General features: G+C 38.5%; 5 protein-coding genes and 1 pseudogene across 7 annotated transcripts; all 6 read left to right on the top strand.

Moving 5' to 3' along the window:
* The first annotated feature begins 409 nt into the window (after window positions 1-409).
* On the top strand, window positions 410-1,967 carry LOC148181903 (CLIP domain-containing serine protease HP8-like). Of its 2 annotated transcripts, none has more exons than XM_088040938.1 (6): window positions 410-506; window positions 660-923; window positions 973-1,098; window positions 1,149-1,257; window positions 1,307-1,634; window positions 1,680-1,967. In XM_088040938.1, exons 1-6 carry the CDS (start codon window positions 452-454, stop codon window positions 1,965-1,967), a joined length of 1,170 nt encoding a protein of 389 aa, XP_087897064.1. In that variant the 5' UTR covers window positions 410-451. The 2 variants fall into 2 exon arrangements, with proteins under 2 accessions (XP_087897064.1, XP_087897072.1); XM_088040946.1 differs by having other exon boundaries at window positions 1,721-1,857.
* Window positions 1,968-4,511: 2,544 nt separating this feature from the next.
* On the top strand, window positions 4,512-7,852 carry LOC148181902 (transmembrane protease serine 9-like). Its single transcript, XM_088050662.1, has 13 exons — window positions 4,512-4,689; window positions 4,819-5,037; window positions 5,084-5,218; window positions 5,268-5,376; window positions 5,426-5,747; window positions 5,793-6,074; window positions 6,189-6,234; window positions 6,329-6,433; window positions 6,547-6,765; window positions 6,811-6,936; window positions 6,986-7,094; window positions 7,145-7,463; window positions 7,509-7,852. The coding sequence occupies exons 1-13, from the start codon at window positions 4,512-4,514 to the stop codon at window positions 7,791-7,793; spliced, it is 2,454 nt and encodes an 817-aa protein (XP_087906788.1). The 3' UTR covers window positions 7,794-7,852.
* A 181-nt stretch (window positions 7,853-8,033) lies between these two features.
* Window positions 8,034-12,543, top strand: LOC148181901 (CLIP domain-containing serine protease HP8-like; annotated as a pseudogene). Its single transcript, XR_015771772.1, has 6 exons — window positions 8,034-8,108; window positions 8,595-8,813; window positions 8,860-8,985; window positions 9,041-9,143; window positions 9,440-9,749; window positions 12,393-12,543. The product of XR_015771772.1 is annotated as a CLIP domain-containing serine protease HP8-like (transcript).
* Window positions 12,544-12,628: 85 nt separating this feature from the next.
* Window positions 12,629-14,476, top strand: LOC148181900 (CLIP domain-containing serine protease HP8-like). Its single transcript, XM_088034255.1, has 6 exons — window positions 12,629-12,769; window positions 12,819-13,187; window positions 13,238-13,349; window positions 13,392-13,582; window positions 13,629-13,768; window positions 13,815-14,476. Exons 1-6 carry the CDS (start codon window positions 12,718-12,720, stop codon window positions 14,118-14,120), a joined length of 1,170 nt encoding a protein of 389 aa, XP_087890381.1. The 5' UTR covers window positions 12,629-12,717; the 3' UTR covers window positions 14,121-14,476.
* A 95-nt stretch (window positions 14,477-14,571) lies between these two features.
* Window positions 14,572-16,112, top strand: LOC148181899 (CLIP domain-containing serine protease HP8-like). Its single transcript, XM_088034275.1, has 6 exons — window positions 14,572-14,709; window positions 14,859-15,146; window positions 15,194-15,278; window positions 15,324-15,523; window positions 15,571-15,704; window positions 15,759-16,112. Exons 1-6 carry the CDS (start codon window positions 14,658-14,660, stop codon window positions 16,050-16,052), a joined length of 1,053 nt encoding a protein of 350 aa, XP_087890401.1. The 5' UTR covers window positions 14,572-14,657; the 3' UTR covers window positions 16,053-16,112.
* A 2,978-nt stretch (window positions 16,113-19,090) lies between these two features.
* LOC148181898 (phenoloxidase-activating factor 3-like) lies at window positions 19,091-20,880 on the top strand. Its single transcript, XM_088034264.1, has 5 exons — window positions 19,091-19,577; window positions 19,630-19,953; window positions 20,000-20,084; window positions 20,135-20,453; window positions 20,504-20,880. Exons 1-5 carry the CDS (start codon window positions 19,520-19,522, stop codon window positions 20,798-20,800), a joined length of 1,083 nt encoding a protein of 360 aa, XP_087890390.1. The 5' UTR covers window positions 19,091-19,519; the 3' UTR covers window positions 20,801-20,880.
* The last annotated feature ends 31 nt before the right edge of the window (window positions 20,881-20,911 follow it).

Raw genomic sequence — 20,911 nt, 5'->3', positions numbered from 1 at the left:
AAAAACTAATCAAATCTGAGTGAGAAATTGACCTATTTTAAAAGAACTTTCCGAAGAGGCCGAAAGACAACTTGGGCGTCCAATTAGCTGCTGACCCAGTATATATCTAGATATATACTGTTAGCACCGCCCCCTTTACAAAAGTGGTTGTATTTTTTATACTTAATTATGATTCTGAAGGTTGCGAATGCAAACCTGTATTACTCTGACTGGTGGCCAAACAATGTTACCAACTACGAAAATAAAAGAAGGTAATATAGGTACCCTCTATCCAAGCCCTATCTCTTCTATTAGCATTAGGAATTTACAATAATCAACCAGAAAAAGTGGCCTCCGACGTGACGTCGTCGACATCGGCATACTACCGGATTTCCCGAAGAGGTCGAGTTACATTAACACATCTCAGTTCTTGTTGCACATCAGTTGGATAAGCTTTCCGAATTATCTTAACATGTTCGTGACAAAACTGGTTTGTCTCTTCGTGTGCGTAAAGATAATAACAGCAGGTAAGAATTAAATGTACACAAAAGATATCCACTGAAAATATAGTCGAGATGATAACCTTCTGCGAGATCAGGGTCAAATTTTATTCATCAAAACAAAGATTGTTGGATTTAGGAAACAAATAATAAATAGAAAAACGCTCTTTTCGTCTAAAGGTGACCTTTGCCAGACCCCCAACAGCCAGAAAGGCGAGTGCAAACCAATCAACGACTGCCCCGCCCTCTTTAAGCTCTTAGAGCACCGCCCCGTGTCCAGTAGTAACGCCAACCACCTCAAAAAATCCCAATGTGGCTTCGCAGGTAGTCGCCCCAAAGTTTGTTGTCCAATCGAATCAGACGCCCCGCCCACTAGTGGATCTAACCCCTTAACCTTAGATACATCAGCTCCGCCCATGAAACCAAGCCCCACAAAATCAACAAGTAAACTCACTCCTACTTTTAGTTCCAAATTTGCACACATTTTTTCTAGTCGGAGACGGTATTTTTGTACCTAGCAGAGAAAAATGTGGTATTGACAACAGCGACAAAATTTATATAGGACACGACGGAGACGCGGATCAGCTCCAATGGATGGCGTTGTTGGAGTACCAAAAACGTGAGATTTGTACTTTTTATATCAAACGGGGATTGAGGTTTTGGTTTCAGCTGGGGGCACACGTGGGTTCCACTGCGGCGGCGTTTTGATAAGCCATCGATACGTATTGACCGCGGCTCACTGTTTGAAAGGAAATGATCTTCCAAAGACGTGGAACCTGTAATTTCGTCTTTTACGTGTGTTTTATTGTAACTTTCATTTTCTACAGAACGAGTGTGCGCTTGGGCGAATACGACCTCAAATCCAAAGTGGACTGTTACAGTTACGGAAGCGATTGTAAGGCACCCCCAATCGACGTTTCTATTCAAGAACAAATCCTCCATGAAGAATACAACCGCAATGATGTGAACCGGCACCACGACATCGCTTTACTTCGTCTAGAGCGAAATGTTGAATTCAGCGATGACATCAAACCCATTTGTCTACACACCACCGCTGAAGAACTAAGCAAATCTTACGTAGAGCAAAGAGTTTTTATTGCCGGATGGGGAAAAACAGCAACACAGTCTTACAACGAAGTTAGACGTCTAGTTCCAGTAAGTAAGATAATTGAAACTTCAAAGACTATTGTTGGATTGCAGGTTAAAGGAAAAGAGTTGAAAGATTGTAAGTTCGCTTTTAGTGCCATCAATGTGACTCTTGGGGAGGGTCAGTTGTGCGTAGATGGAGAAACAAAGACAGATCTGTGCTCTATAGACGGTGAAGGTCCATTAATGGTCCGCAGCTCCGACAAGGACCATCGAAAAAATTGGTTTGTTGTAGGAATAGTTTCTTTTGCGCCTTCTCCATGCGATGCTGGAAATTCGCGGGGGGTTCACGCCAAAGTCTCGAAGTACACCCCCTGGATTCTAAACAAACTAAAGGCCTAGTTTTGATTAAGTATTATTGTAAAATAAAGAAGTTTTTTATCGAAGCAGTTGTTTTGATTCTGTACAGGGTCCGCCAACACTAGTGTCCCGGGCCAAAATCGCTATTAATTATAAAGCTATAAAATATTTTTTTTTTGTACATGAAGACGAAACTGAGCGCTACAAACTGTTGTAATAAGTTTTACTCTTGTGTTGACCATATGTGAAATAAAGGCAAAAAACTAGGTTTTTCAAAAATAAAAATGGAGAAAATAGTGGAAAACTCAACCTGTCTTGTCTCATTTTTCGTCAAAAGGATGACAATAATATTAAAATTTGAATTAAAATATCTGGTACCGAGATATTAAATATTTCTTAAAATTTAGACAGGTTTATAACAATTGACTCTTCCCCGCAAACTAGTCCTTACTAAGCGATTTATGACGGGTAATATTTTTACCCACAATGGGCTGGATCTTCCATCGGACGGACCGACTGTTTGTTATCAGGTCCCTGGTAATGTCCTAGGTACTTAGGGGCCAGTTTGCGACTTGGAAGCAAGATCATAAATCTTAAAAGGGAGTTAAATAGTATATTAAGTATTAAGAACGGTAAGGACACTTTACCGATCGAAGACAATTGTTTAGAGGAGGAGCGCAGCGACGACTCCAATTATTGTCTGAGATCGGTATTAGTTCTTAACGTTCGTGATGCTTATATTTTTTGCACGATAGACAAATTTTATTTTTATAAAACTAAAAATGTTACAAATAATTGACATTAATTGTTCTTCAAAAATTCCTGAAAAGTCAAAATTTCGATCTGAGAATGGATATAAATCCTTCTTTTTTAATGACTATTTTTAAATTTTTACTTACCGTTCTAGAACGGTACGGTAAGTAAATTTTGTACTTACCGTTTTGTTTATCTTGGTAACCAGTAAATTAACCAGTAAACTCAACTTACTGTTCCAACAGCAGGCGCGGTATAGTTCAGCCAAGATGGTCTGAGCCACCATAAAATCATAAAAATTAGACGGCAACCGTACCAGTTTGCGGTATTTTGTCATTTATGACGAGACATCTGGCCTGTTTAGGGATGCTGTTCTTATCGCAGGGTGCAAACTTGAGCAAATAACCCTAATTATGTGCACTTGAGGATCTTTTGAAGCTGTCCCGTTGCGGTAGCCCGCAAATTTTTATGCTTTTATGGTGGCTCAGACCAACTTGGCTGGCTGAAATATAACTAAGCAAAATTGTTCTATCGTGCAAAAACGATTTTTAAGAATCATTTAATATCTCGGTACCACAAATTTGAATTCACATTTTAATATCATTTTTATCCTTTTGGTGAAAAATAGAACAAGACAGGTTGGGTGCCCCACCATTTTCTTCATTTTTATTTTTGAAAAACGTAGTTTTTAGCGTTTATTTCACATATGGTTAACACAAGAGTAAAATTGATCACATCAGTTTGTAGCGCTCCGTTTCCTCTTCATGTATAAAAAATATATACAGGGTCCGGCAACACTTGTGTCCACCCCCAAAATCGTCTTTAATTTGAAAGTTACAATTTTGAAAATTTGCATACGCCTGTAGTTGACAAAGCTCTAGAAACTGACGCAAAAATTTGTTTTTTATCTCGGTTTGGTTGGCCTCGCGAAGCCTAAAAAGTATAATTTTTAGCGATTTTTCAGTTTTTGAGGAAATATTCGCAATTTTTTTTTTTCAACATAACTGTGATACAAATATCTAAGTTTTTATTTTAAATCTAATGCAAATTGTGTTTAAAATTTGCGAAAAAAACGCTGCTTTATCAAGTTAGTTTTCAAAATTATGACGGCGCAGTGGCAAACTACGTTTACACCAAAATTTCACAAGTCACTTTATTCACTTTTATAAAGGTTAATTTTGATTAACACGGGCATGTTGCACTTTATGGACACTAGAAATCGTTAATTAACATCGACAAAGCAACAATTTCACCAATTAAGACATTTGTTGCAATCTAAAGCGAGCCAAAGGATAGATGTTATTTGTGACACAAGATGTTGACAGATGAGTGTAAACGTAGTTCCCAATTTTGACGTACTGAAATTGGAAAGTAACTTGATAAAACAGCATTTTTTTCTCAAATTTTGAAGACAATTTGCATTGAATCTAAAATAACAGCTGAGACATTTTTAACGCATTTATATTGAAAAAAAAATAAATTAGGGGTTGATATCACAAACCCTCACAATTAACTAAAAATTACATTTTTAAAGCGTAGCGACGCCAAAACTATTAGTGATAAAAAACAAATTTTTGCGTCAGCTTCTAAAGCTTTGTCAACTGTGAGCGTATGCAAATTTTCAAAATTTTATCTTTAAAATTAAGACGATTTTGGGGGTGGACACAAGTGTTGCCGGACCCTGTATATTTTTATAGCTTCATAATTAATAGCGATTTTGGGCCGGGACACTAGTGTTGGCGGACCCTGTGTAAATAATCAAGAATCTGAGGTTTTATTCAGTTCCTTTAAACCAAAATTAACAAATCGATCGATGTAAAAGTGACCTCGGATATGACGCGATCAGTCCTGGACTTCCCGAAGAGATCGAGATATATAAACACATCTCAGTTCTTGTTGAACATCAGTTGGAGCCAGAGCTACTCAAGACAAACTGCACTCCGAATTCACAAAATGTTCGTGATAAAGCTGGTTTGGCTCTTATTAACATGCGTGAAGATAATAACAGCAGGTGAGAGTATGAGATTTAGATGTACCTATATAAAAAAGAACTGCGGAAACTTGATAACCTTTTTAAGGATCAAAGTCAAATTTAATCGATAACAACACTTTTGGTTCTGAAAAATGTCATTTTTTTAAGGTGACCTTTGCCAAACCCCCAACAGCCAAAAAGGCGAGTGCAAACCAATCAACGACTGCCCCGTCCTCTACAAGCTCTTGGAGCACCGCCCCGTTTCCATTAGCAACGCCGACTACTTGAAAAAATCCCAATGTGGCTTCGCAGGCAGTCGCCCCAAAGTTTGTTGTCCAATTGGATCAGACGCTCCGCTCATAAGTGGATCTAGCTCCACAAATTCAAGTATGCCACCTCCTATTTTGAACAATAAACTTCTACGTTGTTTTAGGCGTGGAATCTGAACACAACAAAGTTCTACCAAGTAGAGATGAATGTGGCCTTGACAACAACAGTAAAATCTTTGGGGGAGAAAAAACAGAATTTGACGAGTTTCCATGGATGGCGGTGCTAGCGTACGAAAAACGTAAGTCTCTGGTTTGTGTTGTTGATAACAAATAATTGTTTTGGTTCAGCTGGAGGCACCCGCGGGTTCCACTGTGGCGGCGTTTTGATAACTAAGCGGTACGTTCTGACGGCAGCGCACTGTATAAAAGGGACAGATCTCCCGAAGACATGGAACCTGTAAGTCATGTTTTGCTTGTATTCCCTTTATAGTCTCCACTTTCCGCAGTACCAGTGTACGGTTGGGCGAGTGTGACTTTAAAAGCAACCCTGACTGCACTCCTTACGAATGCGCCGAACCAATAATCGACATTAATATTGAACAACAAATTCCCCATGAACAATACAACCCCAACGACATTAACCGGTACCACGACATCGCTTTACTTCGCCTAATCCGTGATGTCGAGTTCACTGGGTTCATCAGACCCATCTGTCTATACACTACCACTGAAGAACTACGGAAATCTTACATTGGTCTAAAGATTATCATCGCCGGATGGGGGAAAACCGAAACGGGGTCGTTTAGTGATACCAGACTAAAAGCTCGAGTAAGTACGATGAAAGAACTTCCAAAGACTATTTTTTGATTGCAGGTTGAAGGAAAAGAGTTGAAAGAGTGCAAAACTACTTCTGGCGACAACGAGGTGGAACTAAAAGAGGGTCAGTTGTGTGTTGGTGGAGAAACAGAGAAAGATTTGTGTCGTGGAGACAGTGGGGGGCCATTAATGACCGTCAGCTTCGATGGCAATCATGTTAATTGGTTCGTTGTAGGATTAGTTTCTTTTGCGCCTTTCTCTTGCGATGTAAGAAATTCGACAGGCGTTTACACCGAAGTCTCGAAGTACACTCCCTGGATTCTAAACAAATTGAAGGCGTAATCTTTATTATGCTTATAAATAAGTGCACTTTGTAAAATAAAGAAGTTTTTTAATTAAACCGGTTGTTTTGATTCTCTGTAAATAAATTAATTAACAATCTGAAGTTTCTAGAGTCGCTTTAAACCAAAATTAACAAAGGTTAGTTACCACAATCAATGTAAAAGTGACCTTTCCGATATGACGTGGTCAGTACTGGACTTCCCGAAGAAATCTAAGTACTTAAACACATCTCAGTTCTTTTTGAACATCAGTTGGAGAGAAAATTACTCAAGAGAGACTGGTCTCCGAATTCACAAAAATGTTAATTAAACTGGTTTGGTTCTTATTGTTAGTGTGTGTGAAGATTATAGCAGCAGGTAAGACTATAAGATTTGAATGTACAAAAAAGACAACTGCTAGAAATTGATAACCTTCTGGAGGGTCAGGGTCAAAGTTCATTGATAACAAATTTTTTTGTTCTTTTTGGAAGTTGACCTTTGCCAATCCCCCAACGCCCAAAAAGGCGAGTGTAAACCAATCAACGACTGTCCCGCCCTCTTTAAGCTATTAGAGCACCGCCCCGTGTCTAGTAGCAACGCCAACCACCTCAAAAAATCCCAATGTGGCTTCGCAGGCAGCCGCCCCAAAGTTTGTTGTCCAATTGGATCAGACACTCCGCCCACCAATGGAATTAGCCCCACAAATTCAAGTACGCCACTTCCTATTTTGAGCATTAAATTTTAACGTTTTTTAGGCGTGGACTCTGAAGTTCTACCAAGCAGAGAAGAATGTGGTCTTGACAACCAAAGTAGATTCTTAATAGGAGATGATACAGAACTGGATGAGTTACCATGGATGGCGGTGCTAGCGTACGACAAACGTAAGTCTGTGGTTTATATGGTTGATGATAAGTTAATGTTTTGGTGCAGCTGGGGGCACCCGCGGGTTTCACTGCGGTGGCGTTTTGATAACCAAGCAATACGTTCTGACAGCAGCGCACTGTTTGAAAGGGAAGGATCTTCCGAAGACATGGAACCTGTAAGTCATGTTTTTCTTCTATTTTCTTTAATACATCGATTCTTCCGCAGTACCAGTGTACGCTTGGGCGAGTATGACTTTAAAACCAACCCTGACTGTACCCATTACGAATGTACCGAAAAAATGGACATTAACATTGAACAACTAATTCCCCATGAACAATACAACCCCAAAGACATAAACCGGTACCACGACATCGCTTTACTCCGCCTAGTCCAAGATGTCAAGTTTACTGCGTACATCAGACCCATCTGTCTATATACTACCACTGAAGAACTACGGAAATCTTACATTGGTCAAAAGATTACCATTGCCGGATGGGGAAAAACCGAAACGGGGTCATTTAGTGACACTAGACTTAAAGCTCGAGTAAGTACGATGAAAGAACCTTCAAAGACTATTTTCTGGTTGCAGGTTGAAGGAAAAGAGTTGAAAGAGTGTAAATCTACTTATGGCGCCAACAAGGTGACCCTAGGAGAGGGTCAGTTGTGCGTCGGTGGAGAAAAAGAAAAAGATTTGTGTCGTGGTGACAGTGGGGGCCCATTAATGACCATCAGTTTTAATGGCAATGATATTAATTGGTTTGTTGTGGGAATAGTTTCGTTTCCGCCTTCCTCTTGCGAAGTTAAAAATTCGACGGGCGTCCACACCGAAGTCTCGAAGTACACTTCTTGGATTCTAAATAAACTAAAAGCGTAGTCTTTACTATGTTGATAAATAAATAAATTTCGCAAAATAAAGAAGTTTTCTAAACAAAACGGTTGTTTTGATTTCTCAGAATCTGAGGTTTCTAGAGTCGCCAAAATTAACAAAGTACAGTTACAACAATCGATGTAAAAGTGACCTCCGATATGACGTGTAAGTGGTAAGTCCCAAAGAGATCGAAGTAACTATATAAACCCGTTTCAGTTCTTCTTGAACATCAAGTTGGAGAGACTGCTTTCCGAATTACAAAAATGTTTGTAATTAAATTGGTTTGGTTCTTTTTAGTGTGTGGGAAGATTATAGCAGCAGGTGAGAGTATGAGAGTTAAATGTATAAAACTGACAACTGTTGTAAATTATAGTCGGAATTTTGTAACTATGGTTTAACTCCGCCCACATGAACAAATGACGATTTGAATTTGTCGAATCAAGGAATGGCTAACCTCCTTTACCCAACATAATAAAAAATCTGACAACTAAAGTGTCACACGTGTCAAGAAGATTTGCAGTTTTGCGGGAATTCCATTAATCGTGAAACCATCGTTGATTTTGATGGTGTTTCGTCTTCTAATGTTTGGATATTTCTACCCCGGCTTCTCGCAATTATCAACGAACTATAAAAATGTTGCAGAGTAAATCAGACTTTCAGCTAAAATTCAATTGGTCCAAAAGGTAGGCGGAGTTAAACCAAAGTTATAAAATTCTGACTATATAATTGATAATCTTCTGGAAGGTCAAAGACAAATTTCATTGATGATAAATTTTTTGGTTCTAAAAAATGACATCTTTTTTGAAGGTGACCTTTGTCAAACCCCCAACAATAAAAATGGCAAGTGCAAATCAATCAACGACTGCCCCGCCCTCTATAAACTATTAGAGCACCGCCCCGTTTCAAGTAGCAACGCCGACCAGCTTAAAAAATCTCAATGTGGTTTCGCAGGCAGCCGCCCTAAAGATTGTTGTCCAATCGGATTAGACGCTCCGCCCACAACTGGATCTAGCCCCACAAATTCAAGTACGCCACTTCCTACTTAGAACATTAAAACTTCAACGTTTTTTAGGCGTGGACTATGAAATTCTACCAAGCAAAGAAGAATGTGGTCTTGACAACAACACTAGATTCTTTGAAGCAGATGAAACAGAACTAGATGCGTTACCATGGATGGCGGTGCTGGCGTACGAAAAACGTAAGTCTGTGGTTTACATAGTTGATGATAAATTAAGGTTGGGGTGCAACTGGAGGCACCCGAGGGTTTGATTGCGGCGGCGTTTTGATAACCAAGCTATACGTTCTGACGGCAGCGCACTGTTTAAAAGGGAACAGTCTTCCAAAAACATGGAACCTGTAAGTCAAATTTGACTAGTATTCCTTTTATAATAGTTTCCACCTTCCGCAGTACCAGTGTACGCTTGGGCGAGTACGACTTTAAAACCAACCCCGACTGTTCCCCTTTCGAATGTTCCGAAAAAATGGACATTAACATTGAAGAACTAATTCCGCATGAACAATAGAACCCCAACGACATAAACCGGTACACGACGGCAGCGCACTGTTTAAAAGGGAACAGTCTTCCAAAAACATGGAACCTGTAAGTCAAATTTGACTAGTATTCCTTTTATAATAGTTTCCACCTTCCGCAGTACCAGTGTACGCTTGGGCGAGTACGACTTTAAAACCAACCCCGACTGTTCCCCTTTCGAATGTTCCGAAAAAATGGACATTAACATTGAAGAACTAATTCCGCATGAACAATAGAACCCCAACGACATAAACCGGTACCACGACATCGCTTTACTCCGCCTAGTTCAAGATGTCAATTTTACTCCGTACATCAGACCCTACACCACCACTGAAGAACTACGCAAATCTTAGATTGGTCAAAATATCATCATTGGCGCATGGGGGATAACCGAAATGGGGTCGTTTAGTGACACCACGCTTAAAGCTCATGTAAGTAATGTCCAGCTCATTGCTATAAGTCCACTCTACAGTGTAAATTTTCTAAAATTCTTGGGTGTAAATCCGGCTTTCAATTCTTTAGGGAGAAAATTAGGGAAAAATTGAATTACGATTTTTGAGGTTAACATGTTGTAATAACCCAAAAGGCCCGCCAAAAAGACATTAACATGCACACAAAACATATTTAAAAATGGCGCTAAAAGACCGCGAAATTTAAAATCCAAAGTTTGGCTGTGATCGTCAAAAATGGTTAGGACCTACGTTGTGTTTGAGAAAAACAAAATTACTAAAGAAAATTTAGAAAACGGACCTCGGTTCTTTAGTGTAACGGGCAAAAGCGACACAAACGGAAGAGTGAAATAAAACAACAAATGGGTTGAAGAGCTGTATTAGTAAACGTTGATCTTTGATGTTATTTGCTTTGGAAAATTAGTGTAGTTAGTGATTTAGAATACGGAAAATGAAAAAAATTAGTCATGCAACGGACCGTTAGACCTGTAGTGAGTGTGTTTAGTCAAAACGTACGCAACTCGCCTACAGTCTTGAAAAACAAAAAGCAAAAATTACATGAAAACCACCACTCATTACAAGACCGGCTGGACTAAAAACCCAGTGGGATAAAAACCTAGCCTTCATAGTCAACTACTAAGCTACCCATATTACTCGATCTTTTCAAAAACGATTACAAAGATTACAATGATTTGAACAAGGAAATTACAATTATGAAAGCGCAGTAACGTGTCTGTACGATTTGTTTTGGATTTGCGAGAAATTTGAATGGAATTGCAAGTTGATTGTCGTATTGCGGTCTGCCTGCCTCTTCTTCTCAGTTTTCGTCCAAATCATAGCACATTAGATCATCATCACATCTTTGGAATTTTCGGATAATAAAATACACCCGGGACTGGGTTTACGGGCGACGGCGTTTCCGGGCGAACCCGGCCGACTAGCACCCGCAACACTCCACTGTGGGAGTACCTCAAAGGCCTCCAGTCAGAATACGGACACCCGAAAAGATAAAGCGTTTGAATTTGCCGCTGAAAACCGAACGACCAATGACACTCATTCCCTCCACATTCTCACTCTCGCGGGAAACAAAAGACGGTTTTAGCAATCACACTCTAATATCGACCGAGGATCATTACGATAAATCACCTAAATCAAAGTCCCGCATGGTATCGGCTGAAACAGACAAGACATACATATGACGACTTGGGCCCTCTTCTTCTTTCTTCATTTCTTGAACGACAAAAAAAAAGGAACAAGAATTTTTGAATCGCGGCATTGTACGACACGTTACGGCTTGTCGGAAAATATAGAAAATAAGAAAAATACAACAACGTTTTAGGACGCGCTCAAAATGGCGCCCCCAACCACCTTAACGGTCACTGAAGCGACGCGCCAGAATTGGCGCGCTTTTTTTTCCCACGCCCATTCTGAAACATGCAAATTTGGAAAAGTCCTCGAAAACCGATATGCGCCCCCCCAATATTAAGTATTTAATCACATAATTACAAATACAAGAGAAAGTAACAAGTTTCCTGGGAGTAACACCCACGCTTCAACCCCATTTCCCTTAACATTTGAACACGAAAAACCTCCCAGAAACCTGCTAACAATCAAAGCTTTCCCGACCGAAGAACAAATAAACATTTCACATACCTTTTCAGCGTTAGCTTACCGGTAACCTTTTTACCCACTTACACTAACGTTTACAATTTAATAAAAAAAACTACTAAATGTTAAAGCATGCAAAACAAAACAAACAATGCACAAAAAAACAAAAGCGGTAGCGCAAAGTCACTACAAAAGAATTGTTTTTTTTTTTTAACAATGGCGGCACCACTCCAACAAAGACGACCTGCTCTGTTTGGAGTACTAGGCGGAAGTGATCTCCACTGGTCAACATCTCTTTCCGTATCTTCCGCTAGGCGGGCGGGTGGCGGTGTCACTTCCGCCCCGCGGAGGCGGTACTTTTAAATTCAAATCGTGCCATTACAACGTTGTCAAAAGTTAGTGTGTCAACATCTCACATTAGTTAAGAATTAATCAAAGGTTACTTCCAAAAGAGAGATTTAAATAAGGATTTAACAAGTTTTGGAAAACTTGCGCAGGACGATTAGCTTCTACGCATGTCACAATTGCTTCAAGGTCAAACGCTTTTTTCTACCAACTGTTTCCGATAAAATTTGCTAGAGGCTGCTGCCAACTTTACTTTTTAATAAGTGGACCGATAGTAATGAGCTCTAGTATACAAGGTGTTTATAAATGTTTCTAACATCAAGGGTGACTCTGGAATTCCAGTCATGCACTATTTTGCCGCTTAGTTTTCATAGTGAATATAACTATGTTTAACTACACTTAAAATGTCACTAACGTCAATGACGTTTCAGTTACGATTTTGTAGCAAAATCTTTGATTTTCAGGTTTCAAAGCATGACTAGAACAGTTTTTTTTTCAAATTAACTTTGCTTTATGATTGACGTTAACTGCAAATGTCAGTTGAAAAATTTAAACCTACATTTGTATTGAGTGGCAAATTTCTTTGACATTTGATAGCCACCTTGATGCTAGAAACATTTATAAACACCCAGTTGGTTGCAAGAACCTCCAAAGACTATTTTCTGGTTTCAGGTTTAAGGAAAAGAGTTAAAAAAGTGTAAATCTACTTATGGCGCCAACAAGGTATAATGCTAATTCCATTACTTTTTATTATTGACCCAAAAATGCACCCTGCGGGACTCCAACATTCTTAAGACGCAAATAACTCATCCGTCACAAATTTCCCGCTTTCTGATTACTGAATCAAAATGTTTATAAAAATCCATTATCGTTGTTTTGTACAAATTCCCCGACCTTTGGGATTTATCAGTCGTGACCAACTCAGACCACAAAGAATCTCACTCGGATTCATAATTGAGATGTGAACACAAAACAATCACGAACCAGTACTATCAAAATGTTCCTCAAAATTCTTTTCATAGTCGTAGCTCTCCAGGTGTTAACTTCCGGTAAGTAAAAGACAAAATTCCATGACCTTTGCACATGACTTGTCCGAAGTTCATGGATGCGAAACCCCAAATGGGAAAACCGGCGACTGCAAACCCATCAACGCCTGCCCAGCTTTACTGAAACTCGTCCAAAAGCGCCCAATTTCCGCCGCCAACGCTAACTTCCTCCGGAGTTCAAGTTGTGGTTTCATAGGGGTTTATCCTAAAGTGTGTTGTCCCGTTTCTTCGTCTGGACCGCCCACGGAAAAACCTCCAGTGGTTGACGGACCCACGGAAGCCAGCAGTTCGGAAACTGTTTCAAGTGATCTTCTACCAGATATGAATACCTGCGGCACCAACACCCAAAGCAGAATCTATGGGGGCGAAAAAACAGATCTTGATGAGTTTCCGTGGATGGCTTTGTTGCGCTACAGACAAGGTGAGGATCACTTTTGACTTTACATTGTCTTCAGAAAAAGAGTTTTGTAGCTAATGGTAAAGCAGTGATGGTGTGTGGTGGCGTCTTGATCAGTAAAAGATACGTGATGACAGCAGCCCACTGTGTGCACGAAAAGAAACTGAAGCCAGCGCGGCTAACACTGTAAGTACCATCAAGAGTTAGATCAATAAACGCGCGTTTTAGATTTGGTGTTCGTTTAGGCGAGTACAACACTCAAACGGAAGAAGATTGCATTGAGAGTCGCTTTGGAAGAGACTGTGCAGATCCGTACGTCGACGTTTCCGTAGAAGAACAAACAGTTCACGAGGGCTACACTGATGACAATCGCAATGATATTGCCCTGTTGAGACTATCAAAAGACATTTCTTTCACAGGTCAGTTTAAATTATCCCCATTGAATTCCTCCTAACCACTTAACAGATTTCATCAAACCAATCTGTCTACCTCACCCTCCTGAAGAAATGAAGAAAACCTACTCTGGGCAAAAACTCTTCGTTGCTGGTTGGGGAGACACGGAAGATCGCACAACAACCGCCAGTCTGATCAAACTGAAAGTCCAAGTAAAATCCAACATCTCCACTTCTTTTGATTGACACAATGTTTCAGTTACCAGTGGTGGACATTTCTAGTTGCAACCAGACCTATTTTAACGTCACAAAAAACATGAGAGGGCCAATTACTCTGACACCCAATCAAATGTGTGCTGGGGGACAAGCTGGAAGAGATTCTTGCAAAGGAGATAGTGGAGGACCTTTGATGACGCTAGGAAAGACGAAGGATGGAGATGTACATTGGTTTTCTGCAGGGATTGTCTCGTTTGGCCCCAAACACTGTGGCTCCTCGAATTTGCCGGGAGTGTATACAAGAGTCTCCAAGTATTTGCCGTGGATTGTGAGCAAATTAAAGCCTTAAAAATAGTGAACATAATTTAATAAAGTTTGTGATCGGAGTAGGTGGCGTAGCTGTCAAAATTGACATTACATCGCACGCGCATTGTTCGGATGTTTTAGTCTCGGCAACCAAACTTGCAAAACCAGTTTTAACTGCGGTTTTCACTTCACTTTTAATTGAGGGAAAAACCTCTTGCAGCAAATTGCCTTTCGCTGACACATTTAGAAAAAGTAAGCGGCTTTTATTAACATATTTTTCAAATATCAAATTAAATTCAACAATTTCGACATTTTGACAGCGGAGCACTTGTGGGCTAAGCAAAGACACGACGTCACAAACTTTGAAAAGAAATAATAAAAATAATTTTACTACAATAACCTTGTGCCTACTTTAATTAATAAATTCCTATTATCCTATCACTATGCCAACCAGTTTATGCATCAGAGATGCTGAAGACACGAAGGTTTCTGAGAAAACCGCTCCATTAGTGGTGGGGGATTATAACAAATAAAATAAATAAATATCCAGATCAGTCGCAACTGTGATGATTTGTTTGTAATGCTTCTGCAATGCTGCGTTCTGCTTCTGGCGGCTCTTCGTGTGACAGAAGGTAAGAGTTTTTACCCATCGCGTGTCTTTAAACGTCTTAATTTATGTCTTGTTTACTGTATAATGTTAGAGGTCAGAAATTAATCAGTGACTACGTAAACAAGGCAATCAAACTCTCGCAATAAGTTACCAAAAGAAAATTTTTCTTAGCCGCTACCTGTGAAACTCCAACCGGTCAAGATGGTGAATGTAAACCACTCACTGATTGTCCTCTTTTGAAGAACTTCTTCAGTAACGCCTTGACGCGGACAACTGGAGAGTTCTTGAAGAAGCACCAGTGCGGATTTGAAGGGGATATTCCGAAAGTTTGTTGTCCAAACACGAATCTTCTTCCTGATCCATCAACATGTGGTTACAGTACCGAGAGTAAGATAATTGGGGGAGAAAATACAACCCTTGACGAGTTTCCATGGATGGCACTTTTAATATACCAAAGAGGTGAGAATAGAACTATGTAGAAAACCAGTGTTAAAAGAAGTTTCTAGGCAATACCAAACTCTTTAACTGTGGAGGAGTCTTGATCAGTAAGAGATACGTGGTAACAGCAGCACATTGTATTGCTAAGGAATTGTAAGTTTGACGCCATTTTGTGCAATCGCCATCTTGTTGTTTTAGGGATAGTGTTAGGTTAGGAGAGCACGATGTTTCAAAGGAAATTGATTGTCTTAGTACAGCTTTGGGGGAAGATTGCGCACCAAGGCCTCTGGATATTCCAGTGGAGGAAGCCATCAAACACGAAGCTTATATTGACGACGATATTAATCGGTACCACGATATCGGTTTGATCCGTTTAGCCCAAGACGTCGAATTTTCAGGTAATACAAAAAACCGCACTTTTTTTCCCCTTAACTTCTTTTATTAGACTACATCAAACCGATTTGCCTGCCATCTATTGAAGCTGAGTTAAACAACACGTACATCGACGAAAGGCTCTTCGTTGCAGGTTGGGGAATCACCGAAAACGACACAACCAGCAACGTCAAACTGAAAGTGAAAGTAAGACGCATTACTATAACTCCGACTCCAACTTCTTCGTGACTTTTTTTTTAGTTGCCTGTCCGGAAACGAGTCTTCTGTGAGAGCACCTATAGAAGATTTAACTTCAACTTGACGTTATCGGACGATCAGTTTTGTGCTGGAGGTGAAAAAGGCAAAGATGCGTGTCGGGGTGACAGTGGCGGACCGCTGATGACTACAAGACTGGATAAGGATAGGGCGAATCAGTGGTACGCCGCTGGAGTCGTGTCTTTTGGGCCCACGCCGTGTGGAATGAAGGATTGGGGGGGTGTTTACACGAGGATGGCGCATTACATGTCGTGGATTATAAGCAAAATGCGACCGTAGTTTGGAATTGTAATAAAATTAATTATGTAAATATTTAAATAAAGCATTGTTTATAAATTATTACTTTGTGTCATTGAGAGTCGTCTAAAGCCACCTTTATTTAGTCGAATTTGAAAAATGAAAACGTAGTCAACTTTGACTACGTTAAGTTTTCGGCGCGAAATGCAAGCACTCTTATTACATATTTTCGGTTTTGATAATATTTTTTTTTATTTTCTTCAGTATCTCCGTCTATTCTATTCTATTTAAATTCTTTTAATTCTGCCTGGTTCCTATAGATTCTCATTAAATCTCTGTCAATTATTATGCCCACAGTATCTAATTCACATAAAATAAGAATTTTTATTTTTAGGACAAACCAAAAAGTTTCAAGATTATTTATAAAAAATTGTATTATTGGTTGTGTTATAGCTACAACGATGAAATTCGGAGAGGTTGCGTATCTTGGACCATTTATTAACTGTGCCAAATTTCAAAATTCTGTTGCAATAGACTCAAATTTTAGAAATTTTTATTTTTAGGACAAACCAAAAACTTTCAAAATTTAATAAAAAAAATATATTATTGGTTGTCAGTGCTACATCGATGAAATTTGGGGTGGTTGATACCCGTAACACATTTAGTAACTATGTAAAATTTTCTAAATTCTGAGGTAGCAGACTAAAGAAATTTTTATTTTTAGGACAAACCAAAAAGTTTCAAAATTGTTTATAAAAAATTGTATTATTGGTTGTGTTAGCGCTACAACGATGAAATTCGGAGAGGTTGCTAATCTTAGACCATTTATTAACTGTGCCAAATGTCAACATTCTGAGAACACAAACTCAAATTTTAAAAATTTTTATTTTTAGGAAAAACCCAGAAGTTTCAAAATTCAAAATAAAGATTTTTAGCTTTGGTTGTGTGAACCACAGCGATGAAATTTAGAAAGGTTGTTACTTTTAACTAATTTATTAACTGTACTAAATGTCAAAATTCTCAGACAACAGACTCAGATTTTTAAAATTTTTATTTTTAAAACAAACCAACAACTTTCAAAATTTTATAACAAAAATGTATTATTGGTTGTGTCAGCGATGAATGAAATTTGGGGAGGTCAATACTCGAGACACATTTATTAACTGTGCCAAATTTCAAAATTCTGAGGTAACAGACTCAGGTTTTAGAAATTTTTATTTTTAAAACAAACCAAAAAGTTTCAAAATTTTATATAACAAATTGTATTATTGGTTGTGTTAGTAACTGTGCCAAATCACGAAGTTCTGGAGCTTCTGGACTAAAATTTATAAAAAAATCTTTAGTTGTGTTAGAATTACAGCGATAAAATTTAAGGGTGGTGATGCCGGTGGTCGTCGACAGAAAACCTTAAATTAGAAACAAGCATAAAGATCCTCCTTTTCAACATAATAAAATGGCGAATGTGATCGAAATCGGAAACCCAAAAAAGATTGAATTTATTGGTTCGCAATATTCTTATCAAAGTAGTTTTTATAACAAAAACAGCCAACTCGGGCTCTTATTTCCTGCCTAACTTGTTATTGGCTGAATTCACACCTTAGTTTTGTTTATGATAGTTAGACACCGCCCACATGAACATTAAACGTCAATTTGTCAAATCAAAGAATGTCAAGTCTCATGTAAATGAGTTATTATATGGAAAAAAGCACAAAACATTTTCTAAAGATTATAAAAACTATTTGAAGATGTCAAAAAACAATTTTACAGTGCTATATAAACAAAAAGTTTGACTATATATTAAAAAAAGAAAAAAATATCAAAATTATCTGAGAATATTTACTGCAAAACGCTTATTAATAACCATAATAAATAAGATCTTTCTTCAAAATCATACAAATTTCACGACTTTTTTTTTAGTTTTTCTTTACGCATACCGCAAAATATCAAACACGTTGGACATAAGCGCCCCACTCACTATGCGTTTTGTATAAGCGACATGCATGTACATACATGTATGTCATACAAGTTTTGATCTTACACTCTACGATTTGATATCATACAAGTATTTCTCAAACATGTTGATACATACATAACGTTGAATGTGTGATCGATACATGTTTTTCCATGTTACAGACAAGTTTGCACATACAGAATCTCAACAAGATACAAAATATAGTCCCTACACGATATAAACATGTGTGACGATCTGGATGTCGAGAGTACTTGTGCCGCTATTGTAATTGTCAAATTATTATATGGAAAAAAGCACAAACATTTTTCTTAAGATTATAAACACAATTTGAAGATGTCAAAAAACAATTTTACAGTGCTATATAAACAAAAAGTTTGACTATATATTAAAAAAAGAAAAAAAATATCAAAATTATCTGAGAATATTTACTGCAAAACGCTTATTAATAACCCATAATAAGATTTTTCTTCAAAATCATACAAATTTCACGTTTTTTTTTTTAGTTTTTCTTTACGCATACCGCAAAATATCAACCACGTTTGACATACTCACATTTGTATGCGCATACAGTGTTCACAGACAAAACTTGCTCACACACAGTCATTTTACTAAGTTTTGTATGCGCAAACAGTGTGCCATCATACAAAAGTTGATCTGTGTGTGACCAATTCTTGTATGTCATACTTGTTTCCGGAAGTAGAAATGACGAACATGTTTAGACCGTGTGTGGCTCTCTCGAACTTCTATGACATACATGTATGTACAAACATGTCGCTTATACAAAACGCATAGTGAGCGGGGCGCTTTAGATTTTTCCAAGAGATATTCTTTATACTTTCGTCGAATACTTTAAAAATCTCTCTGTGCTTTTTTTTTGTGCAGTTTCTTCTTAGATTATTTTCACTTTCTTATTAATGTTTCGAATTGAAATTTAATAAAAAACAGGTTTTTAATAATTTAATAAACTTCCAAATTTCCAAGGCTGTTTAAACATTTTTACGATCACATGAAAAAACACTTAACATTCAATTATGACAATAAAAAATCTAAACAAACAACAGAAAATAATTTGATAAATTCTAAATTATAGTTTCAATTAATTACACAATCGTGGACTTCTTGAACACACCCACTCGGAAGGGAATTTCCTCATTAATATCCATATATTAACGCTCTGAATGAGAAAGAACGATCAAATTACATAAAATTAATCGGAAAAACCTCAAAATAGTTGGATAATTACACCTTCTTCTCGATATTTCCACATCTCACGGCTATACTATTCCGCAATGTACAATGTTCGCATTTCCCACACCTGCTCACCTTGAAGATTCACAGGAAGAAGTCAATTTTTAATTCAACCTGTGTGGAACTACTTTGCAAGTCAAAAAAATCGTAATAAATCTTGCAAGATTGTGCAGGCTTACAGGTGACGTACCAAGTGGACTTTCCTGATCGGCAACATTATGATATAAAGCCAATCCCTCCCACAATGTCGGACACCTGAAGTACTCTTTGAGCGAGTAACAGTACAATCATGATCAGTCGTGTTTTCTTATTATTTGTGGCGCTTGCCATAGAAGCGGTCATCTGCTGTAAGTTAATTTTTGAGTGTTTTATCGTTTAATTTTAATTCTTCTTTTACAGTTGAGCCATGTCAGACTCCAGGTGGTGAACCTGGTGACTGCATCCCTCTCAAAAATTGCGATCCTCTGTTCTCGTACGACGAAGACGGTGTGTCGTCCAGAACTGGAAGCTACTTAAGAAGTTCGTTTTGTGGGTTCAACAGAAGACAGCCCAAAGTTTGTTGTCCGTTAAGTTTTGCTTCCTCCGAGGACAAACCACAGAACAATGCCGACCTTCTTCCAGATCATGACATCTGCGGGCTCCACACAAGCGGGAAAATTGTCGGAGGCGAAGTTACAGAAATAGACGAGTTTCCGTGGATGGCACTACTTGAATTTAACACCAGTAAGTCCCAAAAAAAAAAAATTGTTCTATAATTATTTTTTTACAGATAATCAACGCAGCTTCGAATGTGGCGGTGCCCTAATTAACAAAAGATACGTTTTGACAGCAGCCCACTGTCTCATGGACGCTCTGTAAGTACTTTATTCAAATCCAGAGTGCTTATCTAATAAGTTTCTCCTAGGGTTGGCGTCCGTTTGGGTGAATACAACACTGAAACCAATCCTGACTGTGTCACGACAGCCTTCGGAAAAGATTGTGCCCCTCCCGCCGTCGATTTCGGGATCGAAGAAAAAATTGTGTACAAAACCCACGACAGTAGCAGTCACGACATCGGTCTCATTCGTCTCGATCGTGACGTGCAATATTCCGATTTCATCAAACCCATCTGTCTACCTTTACAACACGAAGTCCACCAAAACTACGTTGGGAAAAACCTCACTGTCTCCGGATGGGGCCTCACCGAACAGAACATCAAAAGTAAATACAAGCTCAAAGTTCAAGTAAGTTTTTATAGTTCTTTTTATAAGTTTTTTTTAACTTAAAATTACAGGTTCCTGTGAAAGAGTTGTCTCATTGTACGACGAGCTACAAAAAGCGCATAAACGTCAATTTATCCCTGAATGACGGTCAGATTTGTGCTGGAGGGGTTCGTGGCCAAGACTCCTGCAAAGGTGATAGTGGAGGACCTCTAATGAACTTCAGAATTGACAGGAAAAAAGAAGTACATTTCTACGCTGTTGGAGTTGTGTCGTTCGGCCCCGTGCCCTGCGGAGAGCACAAACTTCCGGGGGTTTACACGAAGGTCTCCAAGTATGTCGACTGGATTGTCAAAAACCTGCGACCTTAATTCAATCAATTATTTATTGTTAATTTATTAGTCTTGCCACATAATTATTTATTTTATTTATTTGTTTTACTTGTGATACGAAAATAAATGCAACTACTAAAAAAACTTTTT

The sequence above is a fragment of the Gnatocerus cornutus genome, chromosome 1, assembly GCF_029298725.1.
Source record: "Gnatocerus cornutus isolate USDA-ARS CGAHR chromosome 1, icGnaCorn1.1, whole genome shotgun sequence".
In the NCBI taxonomy this organism is placed as follows: Eukaryota; Metazoa; Arthropoda; class Insecta; order Coleoptera; family Tenebrionidae; genus Gnatocerus; species Gnatocerus cornutus.
The sequence above is the reverse complement of the archived record's forward strand: the minus strand, read 5'-3'. Positions and strand labels throughout refer to the sequence as shown.

Excerpts from the sequence above, each read along its gene's own strand:
- LOC148181903 (XM_088040938.1), top strand. The coding sequence starts at position 452 with ATGTTCGTGACAAAACTGGTTTGTCTCTTCGTGTGCGTAAAGATAATA. Across the intron at positions 924-972 it reads AAGCCCCACAAAATCAACAA|TCGGAGACGGTATTTTTGTA; the intron begins GTAAACTCACTC and ends CATTTTTTCTAG. Across the intron at positions 1,099-1,148 it reads GTTGTTGGAGTACCAAAAAC|CTGGGGGCACACGTGGGTTC; the intron begins GTGAGATTTGTA and ends TTTTGGTTTCAG.
- LOC148181902 (XM_088050662.1), top strand. The coding sequence starts at position 4,512 with ATGACGCGATCAGTCCTGGACTTCCCGAAGAGATCGAGATATATAAAC. Across the intron at positions 4,690-4,818 it reads CGTGAAGATAATAACAGCAG|GTGACCTTTGCCAAACCCCC; the intron begins GTGAGAGTATGA and ends CATTTTTTTAAG. Across the intron at positions 6,075-6,188 it reads TTCTAAACAAATTGAAGGCG|AGTCGCTTTAAACCAAAATT; the intron begins TAATCTTTATTA and ends TGAAGTTTCTAG.
- LOC148181900 (XM_088034255.1), top strand. The coding sequence starts at position 12,718 with ATGTTCCTCAAAATTCTTTTCATAGTCGTAGCTCTCCAGGTGTTAACT. Across the intron at positions 12,770-12,818 it reads TCTCCAGGTGTTAACTTCCG|TTCATGGATGCGAAACCCCA; the intron begins GTAAGTAAAAGA and ends ACTTGTCCGAAG. Across the intron at positions 13,769-13,814 it reads TGATCAAACTGAAAGTCCAA|TTACCAGTGGTGGACATTTC; the intron begins GTAAAATCCAAC and ends ACAATGTTTCAG.
- LOC148181899 (XM_088034275.1), top strand. The coding sequence starts at position 14,658 with ATGCTTCTGCAATGCTGCGTTCTGCTTCTGGCGGCTCTTCGTGTGACA. Across the intron at positions 15,147-15,193 it reads ACTTTTAATATACCAAAGAG|GCAATACCAAACTCTTTAAC; the intron begins GTGAGAATAGAA and ends AGAAGTTTCTAG. Across the intron at positions 15,279-15,323 it reads CATTGTATTGCTAAGGAATT|GGATAGTGTTAGGTTAGGAG; the intron begins GTAAGTTTGACG and ends TTGTTGTTTTAG.
- LOC148181898 (XM_088034264.1), top strand. The coding sequence starts at position 19,520 with ATGATCAGTCGTGTTTTCTTATTATTTGTGGCGCTTGCCATAGAAGCG. Across the intron at positions 20,085-20,134 it reads CACTGTCTCATGGACGCTCT|GGTTGGCGTCCGTTTGGGTG; the intron begins GTAAGTACTTTA and ends AGTTTCTCCTAG. Across the intron at positions 20,454-20,503 it reads AATACAAGCTCAAAGTTCAA|GTTCCTGTGAAAGAGTTGTC; the intron begins GTAAGTTTTTAT and ends TTAAAATTACAG.